The sequence below is a fragment of the Aquarana catesbeiana genome, linkage group LG13 (assembly GCF_042186555.1).
Source record: "Aquarana catesbeiana isolate 2022-GZ linkage group LG13, ASM4218655v1, whole genome shotgun sequence".
Classification (NCBI taxonomy): domain Eukaryota; kingdom Metazoa; phylum Chordata; class Amphibia; order Anura; family Ranidae; genus Aquarana; species Aquarana catesbeiana.
Genome location: NC_133336.1, coordinates 215,463,933 through 215,490,448, shown reverse-complemented (window position 1 = coordinate 215,490,448; position 26,516 = coordinate 215,463,933). Strand labels below are relative to the sequence as shown.

The 26,516-nt window shown below is 52.6% G+C and overlaps 2 protein-coding genes across 2 annotated transcripts in view; both read left to right on the top strand.

Moving 5' to 3' along the window:
- The window catches only part of ILF2 (interleukin enhancer binding factor 2), a 341,977-nt gene that overhangs the window by 210,758 nt on the left and 104,703 nt on the right, over window positions 1-26,516 (top strand).
- The window catches only part of INTS3 (integrator complex subunit 3), a 135,842-nt gene that overhangs the window by 103,094 nt on the left and 6,232 nt on the right, over window positions 1-26,516 (top strand). Inside the window, exons 13-25 of the mRNA XM_073610440.1 lie at window positions 2,430-2,679; window positions 5,025-5,154; window positions 5,870-5,924; window positions 7,359-7,462; window positions 8,095-8,139; window positions 8,226-8,345; window positions 12,252-12,405; window positions 13,546-13,614; window positions 13,721-13,796; window positions 14,198-14,311; window positions 15,998-16,046; window positions 18,174-18,341; window positions 24,129-24,229. Of these exons, the coding sequence (XP_073466541.1) occupies window positions 2,430-2,679; window positions 5,025-5,154; window positions 5,870-5,924; window positions 7,359-7,462; window positions 8,095-8,139; window positions 8,226-8,345; window positions 12,252-12,405; window positions 13,546-13,614; window positions 13,721-13,796; window positions 14,198-14,311; window positions 15,998-16,046; window positions 18,174-18,341; window positions 24,129-24,229 (1,435 nt within the window). The remainder of the gene's footprint in view (window positions 1-2,429; window positions 2,680-5,024; window positions 5,155-5,869; window positions 5,925-7,358; window positions 7,463-8,094; window positions 8,140-8,225; window positions 8,346-12,251; window positions 12,406-13,545; window positions 13,615-13,720; window positions 13,797-14,197; window positions 14,312-15,997; window positions 16,047-18,173; window positions 18,342-24,128; window positions 24,230-26,516) is intronic.

Sequence of the window (26,516 nt, the reverse complement as noted above, 5' to 3'; positions counted from 1 at the left end):
GCTTCTAATGCACATGGTGAGGAGCTCACAGTGTGCGGGGAAATCGGAGGAAGCAATTCAGTCCAGGAGAGGAGCTGCTACAACTGCAGGATTGGAGGGAGGATTTAAGTCATATTTGGAGCTTTCCAGGGACTTCCACGGCCTCTCCATGACATTAAGTCATGTAACATATCATTAAATCCTGTTCCCGTTCTTCCAAGAAACTGCTGTTGGAGAGGTCCCTGTTGTCGTCTCCAGTTCCGTGATTGTTTTCACACCTTGACTCTGCAGCGCCGGTGCCAAATAATGATGGAAATCTTATTTGTTTCTGAGCTGAACGGCGGACTATGGCTTCTCTAGGATCTCTGCCAGGCTTGTGAACCTTATTTTTAATGAAGAGTCTATTGAAGGAAAGATGACTCCATCAATATTATTGACCCTGAAGTAAAAGATGTTTAACAAATGCACCGCGGTGCCAGAGAATACGGGACGGAGGCTTCCAGGTCCGGGAGGTGTTCATGTGTATTGTCTATAATGGATGTCCCATTTCCTGTACTTGTATAGTGCTGAGATATTATGTAGCACTTTGCACCGTACGTAAAGACATTGTATCAGTCTATGCCTCCGAAGGAGCTTACAGTCTAATTTCACATATTGAATAAGTCTCACCAAGAAAGCTTCAAAAAATAAACTGTGCTTTTTCAGGTCCTGTTTTTTTTGGCTGTGAGCTCCTCCCCTGTATGAAGCCCCATTTGTGGTTGTTCCTTTATGGTTCCAGCAAAGCCCAGTAGCTACTACCTTCTCTACTGCGCCCTCACTGTTGTCATCCCTTTCCCGCTGCCAATCTCGTTCTCAACTTCTGTTCTCCTGGTACCTGTATACAATCTTTGTCTGCTGCAGTCATTGCTGTCACCCACCACCCACTGGAAATCTTGTTCTCTTCCTTCAGAATGACAACAGGAGGCCATAGCAGAGGAGGCAGCAGCTACTGGGCTTTGCAGGATCTTCCATTAAGGAACACCCGTGCAGTAGTAGTGACAGCGCTTGTCTTGGCATGTGCCTGCTGCCAGAGACAAGTGCTGTCATTCAGAACTAATGAAATATATCATGTTGTGAGCAGCATTGTCAACAGTGTGGGGGTTGGGCTCTGGAACCAAACCACCTAGGACGGAGATTGGCTAATCTTGGCACCCCAGATGTTTTGGAACTACATTTCCCTATGATACTCAATTACACTGCAGAGTGCATGAGCATCATGGGAAATGTAGTTCCAAAACATCTGGGGTGCCAAAGTTCGCCATCACTTACCTAGGAGGATGGGAGAAAGTGGTACGTGCACTTTTTTCTCTTGGGACAGGAATAACCAACAAAAAGGTTGAGGAGACTTCTCCTTTAGCAAGGAGTTTTACCCCTTTTGTGGCTTTCCACAAGATTTTGGAGGGCATTTGTGGGAATTGGTGCCATTTGTGAGGTCAGGTACTGACGTTGGAAGCTTATTTCATTGGGCACCAATGAAAAACACCTGGTTCACAATCGGCATTACAATTCTTCCCAACAGTGTTCAGTAGGGTTTGAGGTCAGGACTCTATACAGGACACTCGAGTTCCTCCACACCAGACTGGTCAAACCATGTCTTTATGGAGCTGGCTCCATTTTTCTGGGAATGCTTCCCATTAATTGTGCACATTTGTGAAGACAGGTACTGATGTTGATGACAAGACCTGGCTCACGACGTCAGGCCTTACGTTGGGCACCAAAAAAGAGACCTGACTTGCGCATTGGGCACTAAAAAAGAGACCCGACGCACACATTGGCACCAAAAAGAAGACCTATTGGGCACTAAAAATGAGACCTGGCTCACACATCAGGCCTCATGTTGGGCACCAAAAATGAGACCTGGCCTCACATAGGCCTCGTGTTGGGCACCAAAAATGAGACCTGGCTCACAATCGGTGTCTCGGTTAACCCCAGAGATGTTCCGTAGGACTGACGTCAGGGCTCTGTGTAGGACACTCTAGTTCCTTCACACCAAACCGGTCAAACCATGTCTTTATGAAGTTGGCTTTGTACACGGGCACAGTCATGGTGGAACAGAAAAGGGTCTTCACCATTCATCTGTTATCACAAGGTTGGAGGAGCCCAATTGTCTACAATGTCCTTTGTATGATGGAGGCTTACCAGGATCATTCACTGGAGACACCTACTTCCATCATTTGTAGGGGGGTCTACATACCTTTGGTCAATTGGGTAGGTGTGATGGTCAAGCATTTGATCTTATAGTGTACTGTTGGGCCAGTTTAGCTGGGCAGTATGATTTTGGATTGCTGGAGAGAAACCAAAACACCTGGAGAACATCTGCACCAATATGGGAAGAATTTACAAACTTCATGTATGGTTTCAATTGGGGATCAAAGCCCCCAGATGCTAACGTTGCAGTGCTCCCCATTTAGCGCTCATGTTCCCCCCACCCCATAGGTGGCCATCTATGTACTGCTCAGCTCAAAGCTCTCCTGGATTGTACAGGTATTTTGTCCCATACACAGTACTGTGATGGTTCTTCCTTCTCAGTAAAGGTAGAAGAACCCGCATCGATGGAGATGGACAACAGCCTAGCTGACAAAGAGGAGAGCTGCTACGACAACGCAGAGGCCGCGTTCAGCGATGACGATGAGGAACTAACAAACAAAACCACTGACAACGGTACGAGCTTCTAGTCTTTATTTTTTTTTTTTTTTTTTAAACGCAGCATTAAAGCTTATCGAAACGCTAAATCAGAAATGTACTTTATTGTAGCTTTCAGTCCTTAAATGGCTCCATTTGTTTTACATTTTCACCTGGAAATCCTGCCAGTAACACACTTCCTGTCTTTGGGTGACAACACTAACTGTACTGTATCTTTTCAGGAGCAAACGTTGTCACCCTAGGACAAGGGACTACCTACAGAACACTCCCTCCTCTCCATACCATAGGGGCGAGGGAGGTGTTCTGTAGTTCGCCAAAGACAGTTAAAAAAGCTGATGACGTTGAGATTTCAGTTCAGTGCACAGAAAGTTGCAAGACAACTGGGATTTCGAGTCAACAAGAAACTTTCTGTACTTGCAGGAAATATACTTAACCTGGAAAAAGAAAACAAATGCAGCTATCGCAACTTAAAGGGCGGGTAATCTGCAATAGATGACATTTTCTTGTTCTTGAGCCTTGATGTGCTTTACATTCCTCTACAGTGAATGCACTTTTAATCTTTGCATTAATGGGTCAGTTCAAAATTTTTAGATGGAGCCTGCTGGGCCGGGTTGCCCAAATTTCAGGATTTCTCTACACAAGTCAACTGACGATACGAAACGTGTCAGCTGATTATTTTGTAACTGGGGGAGGAAAAGAGCAATTTGTTGCAAATGATGACAAAAAGTTCCCTGATGTAATCCAGATGGCCCAGTCCAGAGACTCGGCTGTGCCTGACATTAATAACACAAGACCCTTCCATCTACAAATATATGTGACTCCACACCGCCACATCCTGGTGCTTCTGTAAAGTGCAGGCCCGCCCTGATCTGTGTGAGCACCCGCAATGTGTAAAACCAAGGACACCTCAGCTGCACATAGTCCCTTCCTCCCTTAAGTTACAACGCCTTAGCTGTGGACGTAGCACCTTGGCTGTGGACGTGTAGCCCCTTCCTCAAAGTTACAGCTACTTAGCTGTGAACACAGTCGCCTTGGCCATGGACGTAGGGCCTTCATACCTTAAGTTACAGCTACATCACCTTAGCTGTGGACGTAGCACCTTCTATGGGACATAGCTGTAGCTTCTATGGGTTAAACTAGATGGACTTGTGTCTTTTTTCAACCAACTAACTATGTAGTGCCTTAGCTGTGGACGTAGCGCCTTCCTCAAAGTTACAGCACCTTGGCTGTGGACATGTAGGGCCTTCTATGAGACTTAGCTGTAGCCTCTATGGGTTAAACTAGATGACTTGTGTCTTTTTTCAACCAAACTATGTAGTGCACGTAGACATTGCGCCTTCCTCAAAGTTACAGCACCTTAGCTGTGGACGTAGAGCCTTAGCTGTGGACGTAGAGCCTTAGCTGTGGACGTAGAGCCTTAGCTGTGGACGTAGAGCCTTAGCTGTGGACGTAGAGCCTTAGCTGTGGACGTAGAGCCTTAGCTGTGGACGTAGAGCCTTAGCTGTGGACGAGAGCCTTAGCTGTGGACGTAGAGCCTTAGCTGTGACGTAGAGCCTTAGCTGTGGACGTAGAGCCTTAGCTGTGGACGTAGAGCCTTAGCTGTGGACGTAGAGCCTTAGCTGTGGACGTAGAGCCTTAGCTGTGGACGTAGAGCCTAGCTGTGGACGTAGAGCCTTAGCTGTGGACGTAGAGCCTTAGCTGTGGACGTAGAGCCTTAGCTGTGGACGTAGAGCCTTAGCTGTGGACGTAGAGCCTTAGCTGTGGACGTAGAGCCTTAGCTGTGGACGTAGAGCCTTAGCTGTGGACGTAGAGCCTTAGCTGTGGACGTAACGCCTTCCTCAAAGTTACAGCATCTTAGCTGTGAACGTGTAGGGCCATGGCTGTGACGTGTAGGGCCATGCTGTGGGACGTGTAGGGCCTTCTATGGGATGTAACTGTAGCTTCTATGGGTTAAACTAGATGGACTTCGTGCCATAGCTGTGGACGTTGCGCCTTCCTCAAGTTACAGCACCTTAGCTGTGGACGTGTAGGGCCTTAAGCTGGTGGACACGTAGGGCCTTAGCTGGTGGACACGTAGGGCCTTAGCTGGTGGACACGTAGGGCCTTAGCTGGTGGACACGTAGGGCCTTAGCTGGTGGACACGTAGGGCCTTAGCTGTGGGACACGTGGGCCTTAGCTGGTGGACACGTAGGGCCTTAGCTGTGGACATAGAATTTTCCTCCTTAACATTACAGTGGCACACAAGAAGCCCCAGGCAGGCCAAAAATAACCAAATCTTCCCCCAGCCCCCCCTTGCATGTGACTACACCAAACGACCAACATTGAAGGCTGAACCATCTGTTATGTTTTCCCGCATTCCCCAGGAAAGAAACGGGACTTCAGGTTTCACCCCATCAAAGAGACGATCATTGAGGAGCCGGCGGACATCACGCCGTATCTGGAGCAGCTGGAAGAGCCGCTGAGAGAGAAAGTTGTTTCTTTGCAGAAGGAAAGGTGAGTAGTTTGTGTATGTGTACCTACTGACACCTGCCTGTCAATAAAACATTACATTCAGTCTGAGTGAGTGATCAGTGGGGGTGGGGAAAATTCTTCCTTTCATGCAGCTGACTGATGACATAATTTTCCCAGACTGCACCTCTCTTTCTCTGCCACTCATTGCTGTTTTTTGTGGCATGTTAGGAATCCATGCATGCAGACTTTGGGGGGGGGGGGGGGCTTTAACCCTTTAACATGGACCATCACGTTGAGGTGAGCCATAAAGGGGTTATAAACCCTTCATAGTGAAGTGACTATCCTCAGGTGGTGCACAGAGATGAAGCAAACCCTTCTATATAAGTTGTATCTGTTTAGTCCTCTACAGCCTCCTAAAGCACACATTTTACACAACATTTCTGAGTTCCAGAAGGCAGGTGCATGGATCATATGTTACACGCTGCACAGCCTGGAGCAGGGAGCTGAGTGTAATCTGAGACCTGAGTAATGGATACACACACACAAACTCATAGGGAAAGGATATGCTTTCTTACAAAATCAGCCAAGAACGGGGGATGGACTGCCGGGAGAGAGAATGCTAGGAGAACCAGTTTTTGAAAGCACTTTAAGTCCTTCGCTATCCTCCGGTGCTTGTTGTGGTCACTCTGTGCCGGTTTGATACCCCCATGTGTTTAGTATTCGGCTGTCATGGAGCCTTCTTGTTTATATCTTACAGTGATATGGAGTCGCAGTGCGAGCTGATGCAAGATATAGTGGAGCAGATCCTAGAGGTAAGTGCTTGTGAAGCATCTACTGGAAACTGATGTTTCAGATGAACCACTTGCCGACAGCCAAAAGTGCTGGCTCCCCAAGGCTCAACGATGTACCAGATTGTCGTGACGAACTTCCAGGTGTACGGACGCGCACGCGCGCCCCCTGCCTCTCATTATGCGGTTGGATACAGTACGAGTTCGTCAGCAGGCTCGCAGCCAGTGATTTTGGCTGTGAGACTGCTGATTGCTGTGGCCAATCGCATGCCACTGATCATCCCTCCCAGAAATTGTCAGCGCCAGTTAGAGGCATAACTAGAACCTTCAGGGCCCCTCGTTGCAAGAAACCATGAAGGGACCCCAGGCTGTGGCCCTTCTCTACCAGCTTGGGGGCAGATCGCCAGGGCACGGTCGCAAATAAGACCTTTGTGACCCTGGTAGTTACGCCACTGGTGTCAGTGTTTTGTTTTTTTGCTTTCATTTTATTTATTTTTACACTTTCATTTTATTTGTACAATATTTTTTATAATTTTTTTAGACTCCCCATTGGGTTTCATTTGGGTACAGCGTTGCATGACCGCGCAATTACCAGTTAAAGTAGTGCAGTGCTGAATAGCAAAAAGTGCCCTTGCCATGAAGGGAGTATAACCTTCCAGAGGTCAAATGGTCAAAGCCAATGATATGCAGTAGAGGAGAGTATTGGGGGATCAGGAATATAAATCTTGTCCTTATTTTTTAGGGTCAAACAAAGCATAAAGTCACACTCCGCTTCCTTTAGAGACACCAAGAGCTTTCTGTGTCTAAGACCTAGCAGGTTGCAAAGTTCCTCGAAGGAGGACTTGGGTGGAGTGCCTGTGTTTGCTGTTTTGAGCAAATTCGTTTTGCTGATTCTATGGGAGGGAGATGCGGCTTTATTTTGTTTCAAGGGGAGGTGATGGAGCCAAGAGGTTGCTTGAAACTTGTAACTGTCCATATGTGGAAGGCTGATTTTGTGTTGTCGTTAAAGCTTGTCCCATTCAATGGTGGATGGTTAGATGTCAGAGGTGATGATCTGAAGAAGGCACTTCCTCTCTTGTTGGCTTTGTCAGTGTAGCTCCATAACAGCCTTGTAGCACCATATCCCAACTTCCTATCACTGCCATGATACCGGGTAAACAGAGTGGAGAATTGCTTTCCAAGTATAGCATTGTTATGTTGGTCCAGGAGCCAATTTCCAGGTAAGATCCTTCCTGTAGGGTTTCAATGTCCAGTGACTCTTGACCTGCTGATCCCGCCATCTGACAACTAATGTAGGCCTTACACTTTGCACTTACCAAGTAGACTAATGCTTTCATCACTGGAAGGGCGAATGCCATGTCCCCTACTCGTCTCCTTCCCAGGCCTGAGTATGGCCGAGTGACAGGTGCCCTTCCAACAGGAGGCTAGGAGGTGAACTCTCTCTTCTCTTCTTCGCAGGATGAATTTGATTCAGAACAGTTGTCCATTTTGGCTTCCTGTCTCCATGAGTTGTTCAAGCACCATTTCCGGGGAGAGGTCCTACCAGAGGAAATCACAGATGAGTAAGTGCCCCCTGACCCTTGTGGCCAGATATTTTCTCCTTCTCTGTATGGGCAGAAGGCTTCTCGATCCAAAGCTCTTGAAGGGGCCATGTCATGTCAGTTTGTTGGGTTACAACTGAACTGAAACTAAAAGAAGTGAACAGGTTTATGACAATACCAGATTTTTAGGGTAGTTTAGTCACACAAGGCAGAATGTGAGGGGCAATAGGGGCGATAAGCCAATAAATGTGGAGCTTTAGCAGTTTACCGTACTGCCAGCAGCATACCGGCCACCTTCTGAAGGATCACATACAACATTGTGAGGTAAGATATGTGAGACAATGGCCTGTAGTGGTCATATCAGTGCAGTATGAAGGACTGAGGGTTGACCGGGACAGTAGTGAGGGCATTTGGCCTATGGGTCGACAATATAAGTGTTTTGTAAAAGAGGATCAAAGAATTACATTGGTGGACTCTGTGGGACTTTGGTGTTGATGGGGTTGGATGGTACCACATAGAGACACTGTGGTTGACCTCAAAGGAAATGGCAGTGGAATTTTCAGACTGATCAGGATAAATGATACTTTGTTGGACCTCCTACATTGGTTTGGTTTACCTGTTACCCTCTGACAATGTTTGCATGTATTTATCAGGTCTCTGGAGGAGACTGTCGGGAAACCCCTCTACCTGATATTTAGGTAAGTCTTCCTTACATCCTCTTTACTCAGCCCAGGCTCACCAAGACTTTATCATCTTCACTTTCCTTTATCTTCTCTGTCTCCAGAAACCTGATCCAGATGCAAGAAGATAGCAATGGCTTCTCCCTTCTTCTAGACTTGCTGTCTGAACTCTATCAGAAACAGCCCAAGATTGGCTATCACCTGCTGTACTACTTAAAGGCCAGGTAAGGTGATATGATAGGTTGGGTAGCAAAGACTGGCATTGGATGGGCTGGAGAATAAAGACTGGTATACGATAAGCTGGGAAACCAAGACTACAATATGATAGGTTGTGGAACAGAGACTGCTATATGATATGCTGCAGAGTGGAGACTGGTATGTGATAGGTTGGAGAATGGTGACTTGAGTAGGATAGGATGGAGGAATGGATACAGTTATATGATAGGTTGGGGAATGGAGACTGGTATATGATTGGTTTAGGAATAGAGAATGGCATACTATAGACTGGTGTATGATTGGTTGGAGAACTCAGAATGGTATACATCAGGTTGGGGAAAGGAGACTCGAATACACTGGACCAGAGAATGTTATGTGATAGGTTGGGGACCAGAGACTGGCCTATGATAGGTTGGGGACCAGAGACTGGCCTATGATAGGTTGGGGACCAGAGGCTGGCCTATGATAGGTTGGGGACCAGAGGCTGGCCTATGATAGGTTGGGGACCAGAGGCTGGCCTATGATAGGTTGGGGACCAGAGGCTGGCCTATGATAGGTTGGGGACCAGAGGCTGGCCTATGATAGGTTGGGGACCAGAGGCTGGCCTATGATAGGTTGGGGACCAGAGGCTGGCCTATGATAGGTTGGGGACCAGAGGCTGGCCTATGATAGGTTGGGGACCAGAGGCTGGCCTATGATAGGTTGGGGACCAGAGGCTGGCCTATGATAGGTTGGGGACCAGAGGCTGGCCTATGATAGGTTGGGGACCAGAGGCTGGCCTATGATAGGTTGGGGACCAGAGGCTGGCCTATGATAGGTTGGGGACCAGAGGCTGGCCTATGATAGGTTGGGGACCAGAGGCTGGCCTATGATAGGTTGGGGACCAGAGGCTGGCCTATGATAGGTTGGGGACCAGAGGCTGGCCTATGATAGGTTGGGGACCAGAGGCTGGCCTATGATAGGTTGGGGACCAGAGGCTGGCCTATGATAGGTTGGGGACCAGAGACTGGCCTATGATAGGTTGGGGACCAGAGACTGGCCTATGATAGGTTGGGGACCAGAGACTGGCCTATGATAGGTTGGGGACCAGAGACTGGCCTATGATAGGTTGGGGACCAGAGACTGGCCTATGATAGGTTGGGGACCAGAGACTGGCCTATGATAGGTTGGGGACCAGAGACTGGCCTATGATAGGTTGGGGACCAGAGACTGGCCTATGATAGGTTGGGGACCAGAGACTGGCCTATGATAGGTTGGGGACCAGAGACTGGCCTATGATAGGTTGGGGACCAGAGACTGGCCTATGATAGGTTGGGGACCAGAGACTGGCCTATGATAGGTTGGGGACCAGAGACTGGCCTATGATAGGTTGGGGACCAGAGACTGGCCTATGATAGGTTGGGGACCAGAGACTGGCCTATGATAGGTTGGGGACCAGAGACTGGCATATGATAGGTTGGGGACCAGAGACTGGAGTATGATAGGTTGGGGACCAGAGATTAGTCTGGTAGGTTGGGGACCAGAGACTGGAGTATGATAGGTTGGGGACCAGAGATTAGTCTGATAGGTTGGGGACCAGAGACTGGCCTATGATAGGTTGGGGACCAGAGACCTGGCGTATGATAGGTTGGGGACCAGAGACTGGTATGTGATATGTTGTGGAATAGTGACTGATATGTGATAGGTTGTGGAATAGTGACTGATATACGATGGTTTTTAATATGATGGGCGGGGGATAGATTGGGCTCAGTGCCATGTTTGGCGTCGGCTGTGAGATTGCTTCCCCTCCCCCGGCAGGGTCTGTATCAGGTCAGGGATTTAATCCGCCTCATTATTTTCTTCTTCTACTTAATAACATCCAGTGCCTGTTCTCTGCGTCCGGATTGTTTATTGCAACTAATTAATTGGCAGAACAAATTTCCCTCTTAATCAGGGAACACGGCTTCCTGAATGATGAAATGTTTTCTCTGTTCTGAGACATGGCTGGCAGTGCCCTCTGCCCGGACCTCTGCTGCGCCCCTCTGCCCGGACCTCTGCTGTGCCCCTCTGCCCGGACCTCTGCTGTGCCCCTCTGCCCGGACCTCTGCTGCGCCCCTCTGCCCGGACCTCTGCTGCGCCCCTCTGCCCGGACCTCTGCTGCGCCCCTCTGCCCGGACCTCTGCTGCGCCCCTCTGCCCGGACCTCTGCTGCGCCCCTCTGCCCGGACCTCTGCTGCGCCCCTCTGCCCGGACCTCTGCTGCGCCCCTCTGCCCGGACCTCTGCTGCGCCCCTCTGCCCGGACCTCTGCTGCGCCCCTCTGCCCGGACCTCTGCTGCGCCCCTCTGCCCGGACCTCTGCTGCGCCCCTCTGCCCGGACCTCTGCTGCGCCCCTCTGCCCGGACCTCTGCTGCGCCCCTCTGCCCGGACCTCTGCTGCGCCCCTCTGCCCGGACCTCTGCTGCGCCCCTCTGCCCGGACCTCTGTTGCGCCCCTCTGCCCGGACCTCTGTTGCGCCTCTCTGCCCGGACCTCCGCCGCGGCCCTCTGCCCGGACCTCCGCCGCGGCCCTCTGCCCGGACCTCCGCCGCGGCCCTCTGCCCGGACCTCCGCCGCGGCCCTCTGCCCGGACCTCCGCCGCGGCCCTCTGCCCGGACCTCCGCCGCGGCCCTCTGCCCGGACCTCCGCCGGGCCCTCTGCCCGGACCTCCGCCGGGCCCTCTGCCCGGCTGTTCAGGAGACCAAAGCGCATCAGTCCTGATTATGTGATGAATAAACCTCAGGCAAAGCACATAATGTGTGGTGTGTTGGGTGATCAGTAAAGTGTAGATCAGCCTTGACACTTCCCAAGGGGGTGGGGCTATTATTTTGGCGGAGGATCTATGTGAACATCGAAGGGCCAAGCTGCAGAAAATGCCAGTATGTACTAACTGCATCTACTGAATTCTGTGATTTCAGTCTAGAAATACACGTTAGACACCTGGGCTGGGAAAACCATTGGGACCATTGCTGAGCCCCTACTGTTGGCCTAGCTATTCAGGCTTGAGTAGTATGAGCCAATGACCTGGAGCAAACACGCGGCAATGGAAGGCACCATTGTTGAGATTTACCTACTTGTTCCGTACCTGAAAGAAGACTGAAATGACAAGAGTGGCCTCTCATTGTATCTCCGACCCAATCGTCTCTGGACGAGGAACAGACGAGACAGGAGGAACACGAGTACCAGTAGATGATGGAAGAACCTCGGACTGGAGATGCCAACCCTGAGGATCCAGCAGAAGATCAGGCCTGGAGAGACAAGAGAACAGTAGCGCCACCAGAGGTTAAAGGGGAACTTGGAGCTGCAGATTCAGGAGGGCATGAAATTCTATAAACAATAGGTGGACACAGCCCAGAGGCTTCATCGCTGTACAGCGGCTTCGGTATTCAAGATGCAGCCTGATGATGTCACACTGTGGGAGTATGTTGATGGGCGTGGCTACACATTTCAAGCCCCTTTGAGGCTTGACAAAAGGGGGCGTTCCACGAAACGCGTAGCCACACACATCGACACACACCCACAGCGCGGGATGAGCCCACTTCTATATGCATTCACACGATTAGCCACAATTCGGTGTCATGTTTTCAGGGATCAGACAAGATGTACCCAAGGATGGAGGTGGCTGCCGTGGTCAGGATAAAGTGCCATGATCAGCAATTGGTGGGGTGGATAGAGTCTTCCTATCACCACCATCTCCATCGTATGTCAAAATCTCCAAAACCGTTATTGTGGCCCCTTAGCAGTTGATAGGATTTCATTTTGTCAAAAGGGAGATTGTGATTGGTTGGTGGGAGGGGCTTGTTTCTCTGCACACTGTATGGGTCTCTGATCTCACCCATCGCACCTTGACTCCATTTTGGCCTCTAATTCTCCCTCCCCCCCCATGGCTTTCTTTCTGCAGCAAAGCCGCAGCCGGGAAGATGAACTTATACGAGTCGTTTGCTCAGGCCACCCAACTCGGGGATCTGCACACCTGCCTGATGATGGACATGAAGGCCTGCCAGGAGGATGATGTGCGTCTGCTGTGTTACCTGACCCCCTCCATATACAGCGAGGTACAGCCCACTCTATGAAGATGGAGGAATTAATGGGTAGATCTGAGGGGTGAAGGTGCAGGAATTGGGGGATGATCTGAGGGGTGAAGGTGCAGGAACTGGAGGGTGATATGAGAGGTGAAGGTGTGGGAATTGGGGGATGGTCTGAGGGATGAAGGTGTGGGAATTGGGATGATCTGAGGGTAAAGGTGCAGGAATTAGGGTGATATGAGAGGTGAAGGTGCAGGAATTGGTGTGATCTGAGGGTGAAGGTGCAGGAACTGGGTTAAACTGAGGGGTGAAGGTGCAGGAACTGGGTTAAACTGAGGGGTGAAGGTGCAGGAACTGGGTTAAACTGAGGGGTGAAGGTGCAGGAACTGGGTTAAACTGAGGGGTGAAGGTGCAGGAACTGGGTTAAACTGAGGGGTGAAGGTGCAGGAATTGGGGTGGTATTAGGAGTGAAGGTGCAGGAATTGGTGGATGGTCTGAGGGGTGAAGGTGCAGGAATTGGGGGATGATATGAGAGGTGAGGGTGCAGGAATTGGGGAGGATCTGAGGGGTGAAGGTGCAGGAATTGGTGGCTAGCCTGAGGGGTGAAGGTGTAGGAATTGGGGTGATCTGACGGTGAAGGTGCAGGAATTGGGGGTTGATCTCAGGGGTTTAGGTATGGGATGATATGAGAGGGGAAGGTGCAGGAATTGGTGATCTGAGGGGTGAAGGTGCAGGAATTAGGGGATGATCTGAGAGGTTAAGGTGTGGGAACTGTTGATCTGAGGGGTGAAGGTGCAGGATTTGAGGTGATATGAGGGGTGAAGGTGCAGGAATTGGGGGTTGATCTCAGGGGTTTAGGTGCAGGAATTGGGGTAATATGAGGGGTGAAGGTACAGGAATTGAGGTGATATGAGGGGTGATCTGAGGGGTGAAGGTGCAGGAACTGGGTTGATCTGAGGGGTGAAGGTGCAGGAATTGGGGGTTGATCTCAGGGGTGAAGGTCCAGGAATTGAGGTGATATGAGAGGTGAAGTTGTCGGGAGGTGGTTGGGTAATTCAATAACTTATTAGCCTGAGCCATGCTGAGCGATGGGGCGGCAATCTTGGTTTTGGTATAACTGAATTTCTGGCTGCACAGCAGGGGATCTCACATTGTCTTGTCTCCCTCCAGTTTCCAGATGAAACGCTGCGAAGCGGAGAGCTCCTGAACATGATTGTGGCCGTCATAGACTCCGCCCAGGTAGGGGGTTCAGTTTGTAATGTGTAGTAATGGATATGTGTGAGCAGAGCAGTGCTGAGCTCTGTAGGAGGAGCGGCGGTCCAGTAACATCCTGTGTATGTCTCAGCTGCAGGAACTGGTGTGTCACGTCATGATGGGGAACCTGGTGATGTTTCGGAAGGACTCTGTGCTCAACATTCTAAGTAAGTGCCCTAGGTTGGGGATGGAGTGCCTGGGGTTTTGGTGGGGTGGGGGGTGCTCTGTTACCCATTTCATTCTTATTTATTTCAGGTATTTTTTATAGTGCCGACGATTTACACAGCACTTTGCATATTGTATGTTCATATCAGTCCCCGCCCCCGAGGAGCTTACAATACAATATCCCTATCTTGCATACAAAAGGCTCTAGAGGTGGCCACTTACTGGTGGCCAACCCCTATTTACAACACATAGCTCAGTTTGTTTTTGGAAAGTTAGGACTTTTCTTCATTGTTGTCAGGATACAATGATGTTCTCGGCCCTATTTGATGTCCCATTATTGGTACTGAGGTGGTCACATGATCCTGAGTGGGCGGGGGCAGTAAGGTCTGTGTCTCTCTTCCAGTTCAGAGTTTGGAATGGGAGACCTTCGAACAGTACTGTACGTGGCAGCTCTTCCTGGCCCACAATGTCCCGTTGGAGACCATCATCCCCATCCTGCAGCATCTCAAGTACAAAGGTGAGTTGGTCTCTCAACCCAGACACAAATCTTTTCTTCTCATACCGATCGTCCCGCCTCTTCCCTGATGTTCCTTTACCCACCTCCTCCTTCTCTCATACCGATCCACCCACCGTCCTGCCTCTTCCCTGACTTTCCTCCACCCAACTCCTCCTCCTCTCCTTCCGATCCAACCGCCGTCCTGCCTCTTCCCTGACTTTCCTCCACCCAACTCCTCCTCCTTTCCTTCCGATCCAACCGCCGTCCTGCCTCTTCCCTCACTTTCCTCCACCCAACTCCTCCTCCTCTCCTTCCGATCCAACCGCCGTCCTGCCTCTTCCCTCACTTTCCTCCACCCAACTCCTCCTCCTCTCCTTCCGATCCAACCGCCGGCCTGCCTCTTCCCTGACATTCCTCCACCCAACTCCTCCTCCTCCTCCTCTCCTTCCGATCCACCCACCGTCCTGCCTCTTCCCTGACATTCCTCCACCCAACTCCTCCTCCTCTCCTTCCGATCCACCCACAGTCCTGCCTCTTCCCTGACATTCCTCCACCCAACTCCTCCTCCTCCTCCTCCTCCTCTCCTTCAGATCCAACCGCCGTCCCGCCTCTTCCCTCACTTTCCTTACTCCACCTCCTCCTCCTGTCGTACCTAACCACCCACCGTCCTGCCTCTTCCCTGACATTCATTACTCCACCCCCACCTCTTCCTCTCATACCGATCCACCCACCGGCCTGCCTCTTCCCTGACATTCCTTCATCCACCTCTTCCTCTCATACCGATCCACCCGCCGTCCTGCCACTTCCCTGACATTCCTTCACCCACCTGCTCCTCTTCCTCTCCTACCGATCCACCCAACATCCTGCCTCTTCCCTGACATTCCTTCACCCACCTGCTCCTCCTCCTCTCCTACCGATCCACCCAACATCCTGCCTCTTCCCTGACATTCCTTCACCCACCTGCTCCTCTTCCTCTCCTACCGATCCACCCACCGTCCTGCCTCTTCCCTGACATTCCTTCACCCACCTGCTCCTCTTCCTCTCCTACCGATCCACCCACCGTCCTGCCTCTTCCCTGACATTCCTTACTCCACCCCCACCTCTTCCTCTCATACCGATCCACGCACCGGCCTGCCTCTTCCCTGACATTCATTACTCCACCACCTCCTCCTCTCATACCGATCCACCCGCCGTCCTGCCTCTTCCCTGACATTCCTTCACCCACCTGCTCCTCCTCCTCTCCTACCGATCCACCCAACATCCTGCCTCTTCCCTGACATTCCTTCACCCACCTCCTCCTCCTCCTCTCATACTGATCCACTCAACATCCTGCCTCTTCCCTGACATTCCTTCACCCACCTCCTCCTCCTCCTCTCATACTGATCCACTCAACATCCTGCCTCTTCCCTGACATTCCTTCACCCACCTCCTCCTCTTCCTCTCCTACCGATCCACTAAACATCCTGCCTCTTCCCTGACATTCCTTCATCCACCTGCTCCTCCTCCTCTCCTACCGATCCACCCAACATCCTGCCTCTTCCCTGACATTCCTTCACCCACCTCCTACCGATCCTCCCACTGTCCCGCCTCTTCCTCGACTTTCCTTCACCTTCCGGTTGCTTTCCATGTCCTCTGACCATGTGGGAACCACCTAATAGAACGTCTTTGCCATTTTCGGTGACTTTTATATCTGTTTTCTCTTTGCAGAACACCCTGAAGCTCTGTCCTGCCTCCTCCTGCAGCTCCGCAGGGAAAAGTAAGTCGCAATTTTGTTATGATTGGAGAACCTCTTCCCGATAATTTGCACCTCCCTGAGCTGGACATGGACGCTGGAGGCGGACTTCTCCACCAGCTTCTCGACTGTCATAGGCCCCACTTACACCACACTTTAACAATATACTGAACAAGCGGGTAGAAGAGGGCAGTGTGAAAAGCATTTATTACTCTGACCTTTATAAGAGCGCCACTTACCATAATTGGTGGTTGTGCTGCACTTTCCCCGCCGGCGAGTCGTTGTGTATGCAGGTCCGATGGTGTCACTCTCTGCAATATCCTGTACAGCCAGATCCCTTATCAGCCGCCAGATAATTTATTACCGCCTCTGCCGTGTGCTGGGAGAGCGGGGGATTGTGGGTAACGGAGGGGCCGCAGGAGTCATCACTCAACCTGATGTCGCCAGATATGTCTCTGTGTCGATTTATTTGCATCGTTTGTCTCCGCTCCACCTTGTGTTCGCTGTAATGACCCTCCCACGGGGGGGTTACATTGTTACACAGCAAGTCGTTTAATAACTAGTCAGGCTCTGTCTGACTCGCTGCAGCTTCTGGTGCACATTGTGAGAAGCTCACAGCGTGCGGTGAGTTTAGAGGAAGCCGTTTTAGTGCGGGGGAGGAGCCGGTACACCTGTGCAAGACTGAAGGGGAGGAGCTGGTACACCTGTGCAAGACTAAAGGGGAGGATCCGGTACACCTGTGGAAGACTGAAGGGGAGGAGCTGGTACACCTGTGCAAGACTGAAGGGGAGGAGCCGGTACACCTGTGCCAGACCGAAGGGGAGGAGCCGGTACACCCGTACCAGACCGAAGGGGAGGAGCCGGTACACTTGTGCGAGACCGAAGGGGAGGAGCCGGTACGCCTGTGCCAGACCGAAGGGGAGGAGCCGGTACGCCTGTGCCAGACCGAAGGGGAGGAGCCGGTACGCCTGTGCCAGACCGAAGGGGAGGAGCCGGTACGCCTGTGCCAGACCGAAGGGGAGGAGCCGGTACGCCTGTGCCAGACCGAAGGGGAGGAGCCGGTACACCTGTGCCAGACCGAAGGGGAGGAGCCGGTACGCCTGTGCCAGACCGAAGGGGAGGAGCCGGTACGCCTGTGCCAGACCGAAGGGGAGGAGCCGGTACGCCTGTGCCAGACCGAAGGGGAGGAGCCGGTACGCCTGTGCCAGACCGAAGGGGAGGAGCCGGTACGCCTGTGCCAGACCGAAGGGGAGGAGCCGGTACGCCTGTGCCAGACCGGAGGGGAGGAGCCGGTACGCCTGTGCCAGACCGAAGGGGAGGAGCCGGTACGCCTGTGCCAGACCGAAGGGGAGGAGCCGGCACGCCTGTGCCAGACCGAAGGGGGGGGGGGGGAGGGAGGATTTAACCACCTGCTTACTGAGCACTTGCACCCCCCCCTTCCTGCCCAGGCCAAGTTCCAGCTTTCAGCGCTGTCACACTATGAACGACAATTACGCGGTCATACAACACTGTACACATAGGACATTTTTGGCATTTTGTTCACACAAATACACAAATAGAGATTTCTTTTGGTTGTATTTAATTGCCTCTGGGGGTTTTTAATTTTTTTACTACAGAAACAAAAAAAGACCGAAAGATTTTGGAAAAAAAAAAAAAAATAATAGTTTGTTATAAATATTTTGCAATCAGGTAGTTTTTCTCCTTCACTGATGGGCACTTGATAATTGGCACTGATAGTCTGCATGCATGGGCATTGATGAGGCAGCACTGAAGGGCACTAGAGGTGGAAGGTCACTGAGAGGTGGCACTGGAAGCCCGCGGTGTAGCTGTCTTTCAGCTATAGCACGGGAGGAAAGTGGTTAATCCAAGCAGTGGAAGTACCTGAATTTGACCTCTTATAGTCCATGTACAGCAGAGCTCAGACTGCAGAGGGAAAAGCAGCACGGGGACACAATCGGTTGTACTCCAGTGCTCATGTGGTAACCAGGAGCATGCTGATAGTAGGAGAGAGCAGAGTCATGAGGAAATAGGCTCCGCAGTTTGATGTAGTTCCTCTAGAGGCACTCCAGCTCTGCCCATTACATATTTGGGGTCACTTTAGGGCAGTCAGGAAAGCAATGTGATCCTTTTTTGTATTTCCTCTTCCTTCAGGCCGACCGAGGAGATGGTGAAGATGGTACTCAGCCGCCCGTGCCACCCCGACGACCAGTTCACCACCAGCATCCTGCGCCACTGGTGCTTGAAACACGACGACCCCCTGGCGGAACACATCAAGTCTTTACTCATCAAGAACAACAGCCTGCCCCGCAAACGGCAGAGGTAAGAGGGGGTTCAATGTAACCGGAGATCCACCGATACCGGCGTCTGTGCCGATCGATACCAAGCATCTGTGCGACTATCGCTCCTCCCGCAAATTCTCCCGATACCTAAAATGATACTTTGTGGTGTGATTTGTGTCAATACAAAATGAATGGGCGAAAATCGCACTGCTAGGAATCGCATGCAAATTTGAACAGGAATGTGGAGAGATTCCTGTCCGAATCGCATGCGATTTCCCCCACCGCTCCGGTGTGTGTATATCGCCATCTAGTGGGCAGTTTATTAAAAATTTTATAACTCACATCAAGTACAGTTCAAATGCAAAATCTGCATAGGGTGTCCCAATCCCGCCGATGATAGCAAATCACGGCCACTGGAGGAGAAGTTCCGGGACCCCTGTGGGTATAGGGAGGAAGTGATGTCAGCTTGGAGGCGGACCGTCTCTACATTACCAGCAGCCATTATTTGCTATCATCGGCAGGATTGGGACACACATCAAGTACAGTTCAAATGCAAAATCTGCATAGGGTGTCCCAATCCCGCCGATGATAGCAAATCACGGCCACTGGAGGAGAAGTTCCGGGACCCCGTGGGTATAGGGCGGAAGTGATGTCAGCTTGGGGGGGCGGACCGCCTCTAAATCTCCTACAACCCTGTGAGCTCCTCCAGTGGCCGTGATTTGCTATCATCGGCGGATTGGGACACTCTATGCAGGTTTTGCATTTAAACCGTACTTAGTGATTGTGAACCCTCTTTTTTTAAAATAACAAATATCTCATACTCTACCTCCACTGTGCAGCTCGTTTTGCACAGAGTGGCCCCGAACCTCGTCTTCTGGGGTCCCCCGGCGGCTCCGCCCCTCATCAGATAACCCCCGAGAAGTGCTCTCCCGGGTGGGGGGTGGTTACCTTGCAGGAGCGCTCCCGAGTCCAGCATTTGTGTCCATAGACATGAATGCTGGACTTGGCCACGCCCCCCGCCTCATTGTATTCAATTGACAGCAGCGGGAGCCAATGGCTGCGCTGCTATCAATCTATCCAATCAAGAGCCGGGACCCCGTGGAGAGAGGGACGGTGCCTGCCAGGCGTTTTTTCACCTTGATGCCTAGGAAGCATTAATGTGAAAAAACATGAGGGTTTACAATTTCTTTAATGTGTGTCCCAATCCTGTGATGATAGCAAATCACGGCCGCTGGAGGAGATGTAGAGGCAGTCCGCCCCCCAAGGTGACATCACTTTTGCCCTATGCCCACAGGGTCCTGGATCTTCTCCAGTGCCCGTGATTTGCTATCATCGGCGGGATCGGGACGACCTATGCAGATTTTGCATTTGAAGTGTGTCCCAATCCTGCCGATGATAGCAAATCACGGCCGCTGGAGGTGCTCATAGGACTGGAGGAGATGTAGAGGCTGTCTGCCCCCCAAGCTGACATCACTTCCGCCCTATACTCACGGGGTCCTGGAACTTCTTCTCCAGTGGCCGTGATTTGATATCATCGGTGGGATCGGGACACCCTATGCAGATTTTGCATTTGAACTGTACTTGATGTGTGTCCCAGTCCTGCCGATGATAGCAAATCATGGCTGCTGGAGGTGCTCATAGAACTGGAGACATAGAGGCGTTCCTCCCCCCAAGCTGACATCACTTCCGCCCTATACCCACGGGGTCCCGGAACTTCTTCTCCAGTGGCCGTGATTTGCTCTCATCGGCGGGATCGGGACACCCTATGCAGATTTTGCATTTGGCCACTATATGTTCTAAAAATGTAAGTTCTAAAATTTTTGAATAAACCGCCCACTAGATGGCGCTTCCCTTTCTACACACACACACACAGGAGCGGTGGGGGGAGGGGTTCAGGTATCACACCGAATTTTTGTCCAAAATCGCGTGCGATCTACGGCCATTTATTTTGTATTGTGTAAAGTATGGGTATCGGCGAGTACTTGACCAAAAGTATCGGTACTCTTGTTTGCCAATTGAAAAAAAAAAAAAAAAACGGTATCGGTGCAACCTTAAATGTAACCGAAAAACATGGCGGAGAAGAGGGGGGGTGCGGTTTATGGTTTTACAATCACCCCACCCCCACACCATTTACTGCTGTCACACCCGTTTGCTCAGACTTGTCCACCTAGGCCTGGCCAATCCACGAGCTCTATGAGCAGCCCCAGGCTTCAGTGAGCAGTCACCACGGCAACTGAGAGACACCAGAGGGCGCGATCGAAGTGCAGTATCATAAATCTTTAATTATTTGCCTATTGTCAGATATAAAGCGCCTGCAATGTACTCCCAAAGCTGATGGTAATGTAATAGCTGTGCAGTCAGAGCCCAACGGGAGCCGGTGCCGCCTGTGAGTTCCCGGGAGAGGAGGGGCATCCAGTACGGCCCAACCAGAGGGAGCCGGGGGGGGGGGGGCACAGCCAGTGCCCTGCAAATAGACTGGCAGCTGCTCTGACAGCATGGCAGGTGATTGATGCATAATGGACGTTATGGAGATGGTGTTGGCCCCCCCCTGTCAGGCTGCATTGGGGGGTCCCTGCGGTTTCTGATGGTGGCGCCCTCATGAGAAACGCTGCACAGGGGAAAGTGTAATGCAGCTCCTTAATTAAAGAAGGCGGCCGTGACTCCAAAGCTTACCCCAGCACTCGGTCCTGCCGGTTAGGAGAGTCGGAAATGACCTTCCTGTCGGGTCAGGTGACGGTAAATCCCACCAATGGGGCGCAGACGGCAAAACCCGGCGGCTTTCAGCCGTTCCCTACCCGGTACAAAAGGTTTTGGCCCCATACTTGGCAATAGACTGCCCCCCCACCTCCCTCGTCTGTCAGTCCGCTGTCGCCGCCTGCGACTCTTATAATAATTACTTTGCCGAGACGTGAAGAGCCCTTACCCGGTGAGTATCGTCTGCCAAACAGCTGATCCCCCCCACCCCCCCCCCTCCGCCGCGACAGACGTTGCAAGACCTGAGTGTTTATCCGTCACAGAAATTCGCACACGGCTCGACATCTCTCCAGCGCCGAGCACTCGAGGCTTCAAGCAATGGTGTCATTCATCTCTGAAGAGCCTTCCAGAGCTCAGCGGGGCGATTATCGCACATCCCAGAGAGACGCCAGGGAAGGAGAAACCGACCACGTGTAATTGGAAAGATGGCGAACGGAGAGCAATGCCTGAGAGCAGGGAGTAATCAGGGCAGCCAATCAGAATCCAGCTTTCATCAGCCGCTGCCGTCATAGCAGGGAAAGGTGGTTGCTGATTGGTCGCTGTGGGTATCTCAATCTTCTCACTGTGTTCTCCCTTATTAAAAGGAAAAAAACATTAATGTTTTGGGTGCAATTAATTTTCTTTTCTCTTTTTATTCATGGGCACAGCTGGATCTTCAGGTCATAATGGATGGCGGGAGGTGCGGCACTTTGGGGGGCCCGCTCAAACTTTTCTGCTTTCCAGTAGGAGTCCCCTGGTCCTGGAGGTCCCTCCCAGAATGTGGGACGGGAGGTGCCTGTGTCCTTGGGCCCCCCTTTTTTTTTTTTTTTTTTACTTTGCCATGCCTTGATGGTCATAGAGGGTGTCCCATATGGTGAAGGACTTATTGATGGAAGCCCTCGATTGAACGCCCGTCGGCATCTGCCTCTGCAGCCTTGGACGATGGCCTTTCTTATCCCCCAAGTCCAGGGACCCACATGGAGACTATAGCCCCCCTCACCTCCCTGTCAGCTGGGATGAGTTTATTGTGACTTCGTTTGCATGCGAGTACCTGCCTGTTCAGCTCTTATCTGTTTGGGGTGTGTGTGTGGGGGTGGTAGGGGGCGCTTGCAGGTTGGCCTCCCTCGTTCGTGTTAACTGTTTTAACCACTCTCAGGGAACCATTGGTTGGGACAGCAGAAGGTACCACTCGTTTTATTGTCCTTGGTTTCCTTCCCTTGTCTGGTCTGAGCATCTACCTGGGTGCCACACCCTCCATGACCATCAAGACGCGTTAAAGTCAAAAGGGGGCCTCAAGGACACTGACACCCTTGGCCCACATCCTTAGTTTCCAGGGTCTTCCCTTGTCCAGTTTGAGCATCTACCTGGGTGACACACCCTCCATGACTGTCAAGGCATGGCAAACTCAAGAGGGGGTCTCAAGGACACCGACACCCCTTGGCCCACATCCATTAGTGTCCAGGTCATTCCCTTGTCCGGTGTGAGCCCCTACCTGGCTGCCACACCTTCCATGAGTGTTATGACAAAGAATAGTCAAAAGGGGGCCCTGGGGACACATCCTTGGTTTCCAGGGCATTCCCTTGTCTGGTCTGAACATCTGCCTGAGTGCCACACCCTCCATGACCATCAGGATAGGGCAAAAAGGGGGCCTCAAGGATACCGACAGCCTTGGCCCACATCCTTAAGGACACCAACACCCTTGGCCCACGTCCTTAGTTTCCAGGGTCTTCCCTTGTCCGGTTTGAGCACCTACCTGGGTGCCACGCCCTCCATGACTGTCAAGGCATGGTAAAGTCAAAAAGCGGTCTCAAAACACCCCTTGGCCCACGTCCTTTAGTGTCCAGGTCATTCCCTTGTCCAGTGTGAGCACCTACCTGGCTGCCACACCTTCCATGAGTGTTATGACAAAGCAAAGTCAAAAGGGGGCCCTGAGGACATGGACACCCCTTGGCCCACGTCCTTAGTTTCCAAGGCATTCCCTTGTCTAGTCTGAACATATACCAGAGTGCCACACCCTCCATGACCATCAAGATATGGCAAAGTCAAAAAGGGGCCTCAAGGACACTGACACATCTTGGCTTATGTCCTTAGTTTCCAGGGTTTTCCGTTGTCTGATCTGAGCATCTACCTGGGTGCCATACCCTCCATGACTGTCAAGGCATGGCAAAATCAAAAAGGGGACCCCCTGGCCCATGTTCTTAGTTTCCAACGCCTTCCCTTGTCCGGTCTGAGCATCTACCTGGCTGCCACACCTTCCATATACATCAAGGCATGGCAAGTCAAAAGGGGGCCTCAAGGACACCGACACCCCTTGGCCCACATCCTTAGTTTCTTGGGCCTTCCCTTGTCTGGTCTGAGCATCTACCTAGGGGCCACGCTCTCCATAACCATCAAGGCATAGCAAAGTCAAAAGGGGGTCCTAAGGACACCAACATCCTCTGGCCCATGTTCTGGGCTGAAACAGAGGCCCCCAGGACCAGAAGGACTCTTAATAGGAAGCAAAGAGGTTTGAGTGGGAAGTGGCCACATAAATGTCCAGTCATGGAGGGTGTGGCACCCAGGTAGATGCTTGGACCAGATAAGGGAAACTAAGGACAAGGAAGGAACCAATGGGTCCCCAAGAGAGTGAAAACAGTTGACTCAAACAACAGAGGCCCCCCCCTCCAAACAGCCTAATAAGAGCTGAATTGGCACATAATCACATGCCAACTAACTCACCTGGGGGGAAAAAATAAGGCCATTGTCCAAAGCTGCGGACGCAGTTGCTGGCAGGCGGTCAATTGAGGGCTTCCAGTAATAAGGCCTTCACCATGCAGGACACCTTCCATGACCATCAAGACGTGGCAAAGTCAAAAGAGGGGCCCTGAGGACACCAACACCCCCTGGCCCTTGTTCTGGGCTTGAACAGGACCAGGGGACCTGGATTGGATACGTCTTCTGATTGGACAGACGAGGTTGGGGTGACAGAATTTATGGCTCTGATTGAGAACTTCATTAGAAGGCCGGCGTGTTTTGATTCTAGTCATCGTGTGTAGGGTGTGATTGTCCTCGGGGGAGGTGTATGAACGGTCTCGTCTCTCTCTTCTCTCGGCAGCCTGCGGAGTTCCAGCAGTAAGTTGGCACAGTTGACGTTGGAGCAGATCCTGGAGCATCTAGATAACCTGAGACTGAACCTGTCCAATACCAAACAGAACTGTGAGTACCCCCATCCCCCACCACCCCCAGATCCGCATATATCTCCTGATCACTCCGCCCTCTATAGCAAGCCCGCCCTTTCCCCTTTTCAATAACCTATTACACAAACACCGTCCAGTTCCCAGCTCCGCCTCCAGATATCCCCCCCATGATGTGGCCCTATGGCACCTTCAAGCTCCAAACAGGACACCAGAACCGCCCTCGCCATCCCTTGAACTCAGTGTTCCCCCCCAATCCATCTCCCATTGTTCCTCCTATGGCAATACCCCCCTCCCCCACTGATCTCCCTCTTTCTACAGCAGTCACACAGACACCCCCCCCCCCCCACTTCTCCCATGGCAATACCCCCCTCTGCCACCGATCTCCCTCTTTCTACAGCAGTCACACAGACCCCCCCCCCCCCACACACACACACACACACACACACACGCACACACTTCTCCCATGGCAATACCCCCCTTCCCCAACCACCTCCCTCCCCTATGTCAGTCACCCCCCCTCCCCCTTCCCCAACCACCTCCCTCTCCTATGTCAGTCACCCCCCCCCCCCTCCCCCTTCCCCAACCACCTCCCTCTCCTATATCAGTCACACCCCCCCCCCCCCCCCCCCCCTTCTCCATCCATCTCCCTCTCCTATGTCAGTCACCCCCCCACCTCCCTCTCCTATGTCAGTCACCCCTCTCCTATGTCAGTCACCCCCCCCTCCCCCTTCCCCCCCACCTCCCTCTCCTATGTCAGTCACCTCTCTCCTATGTCAGTCACCCCCCCCTCCCCCTTCCCCACCACCTCCCTCTCCTATGTCAGTCACCCCCCCCTCCCCCTTCCCCATCCACCTCCCTCTCCTATGTCAGTCACCCCCCCCCTTCCCCATCCACCTCCCTCTCCTATGTCAGTCACCCCCCCCTCCCCCTTCCCCATCCACCTCCCTCTCCTATGTCAGTCACCCCCCCCTTCCCCATCCACCTCCCTCTCCTATGTCAGTCACCCCCCCCTCCCCCTTCCCCACCACCTCCCTCTCCTATGTCAGTCACCCCCCCCTCCCCCTTCCCCAACCACCTCCCTCTCCTATATCAGTCACCCCCCCTCCCCCTTCTCCATCCATCTCCCTCTCCTATGTCAGTCACCCCTCTCCTATGTCAGTCCCCTCCCCCTTCCCCAACCACCTCCCTCTCCTATATCAGTCACCCCTCCCCCTTCCCCAACCACCTCCCTCCCCTATGTCAGTCACCCCCCCCCCTCCCCCTTCCCCAACCACCTCCCTCTCCTATGTCAGTCACCCCCCCCCCTTCCCCACCACCTCCCTCCCCTATGTCAGTCACCCCCCCCCTCCCCCTTCTCCAACCACCTCCCTCCCCTATGTCAGTCACCCCCCCCTCCCCCTTCTCCAACCACCTCCCTCCCCTATGTCAGTCACCCCCCCCCTCCCCCTTCCCCACCACCTCCCTCTCCTATGTCAGTCACCCCCCCCTCCCCCTTCCCCAACCACCTCCCTCTCCTATATCAGTCACCCCCCCTCCCCCTTCTCCATCCATCTCCCTCTCCTATGTCAGTCACCCCTCTCCTATGTCAGTCCCCTCCCCCTTCCCCAACCACCTCCCTCCCCTATGTCAGTCACCCCCCCCCCTCCCCCTTCCCCAACCACCTCCCTCTCCTATATCAGTCACCCCCCCCCCCCCTTCCCCAACCACCTCCCTCCCCTATGTCAGTCACCCCCCCCCCTCCCCCTTCCCCAACCACCTCCCTCTCCTATGTCAGTCACCCCCCCCCCTCCCCCTTCCCCAACCACCTCCCTCTCCTATGTCAGTCACCCCCCCCTCCCCCTTCCCCAACCACCTCCCTCTCCTATATCAGTCACCCCCCCTCCCCCTTCTCCATCCATCTCCCTCTCCTATGTCAGTCACCCCTCTCCTATGTCAGTCCCCTCCCCCTTCCCCAACCACCTCCCTCTCCTATGTCAGTCACCCCCCCCCCTTCCCCACCACCTCCCTCCCCTATGTCAGTCACCCCCCCCCTCCCCCTTCTCCAACCACCTCCCTCCCCTATGTCAGTCACCCCCCCCTCCCCCTTCTCCAACCACCTCCCTCTCCTATGTCAGTCACCCCTCTCCTATGTCAGTCACCCCCCCCCTTCTCCATCCATCTCCCTCTCCTATGTCAGTCACCCCTCTCCTATGTCAGTCACCCCCCCCCTTCTCCATCCATCTCCCTCTCCTATGTCAGTCACCCCTCTCCTATGTCAGTCACCCCCCCCCTTCTCCATCCATCTCCCTCTCCTATGTCAGTCACCC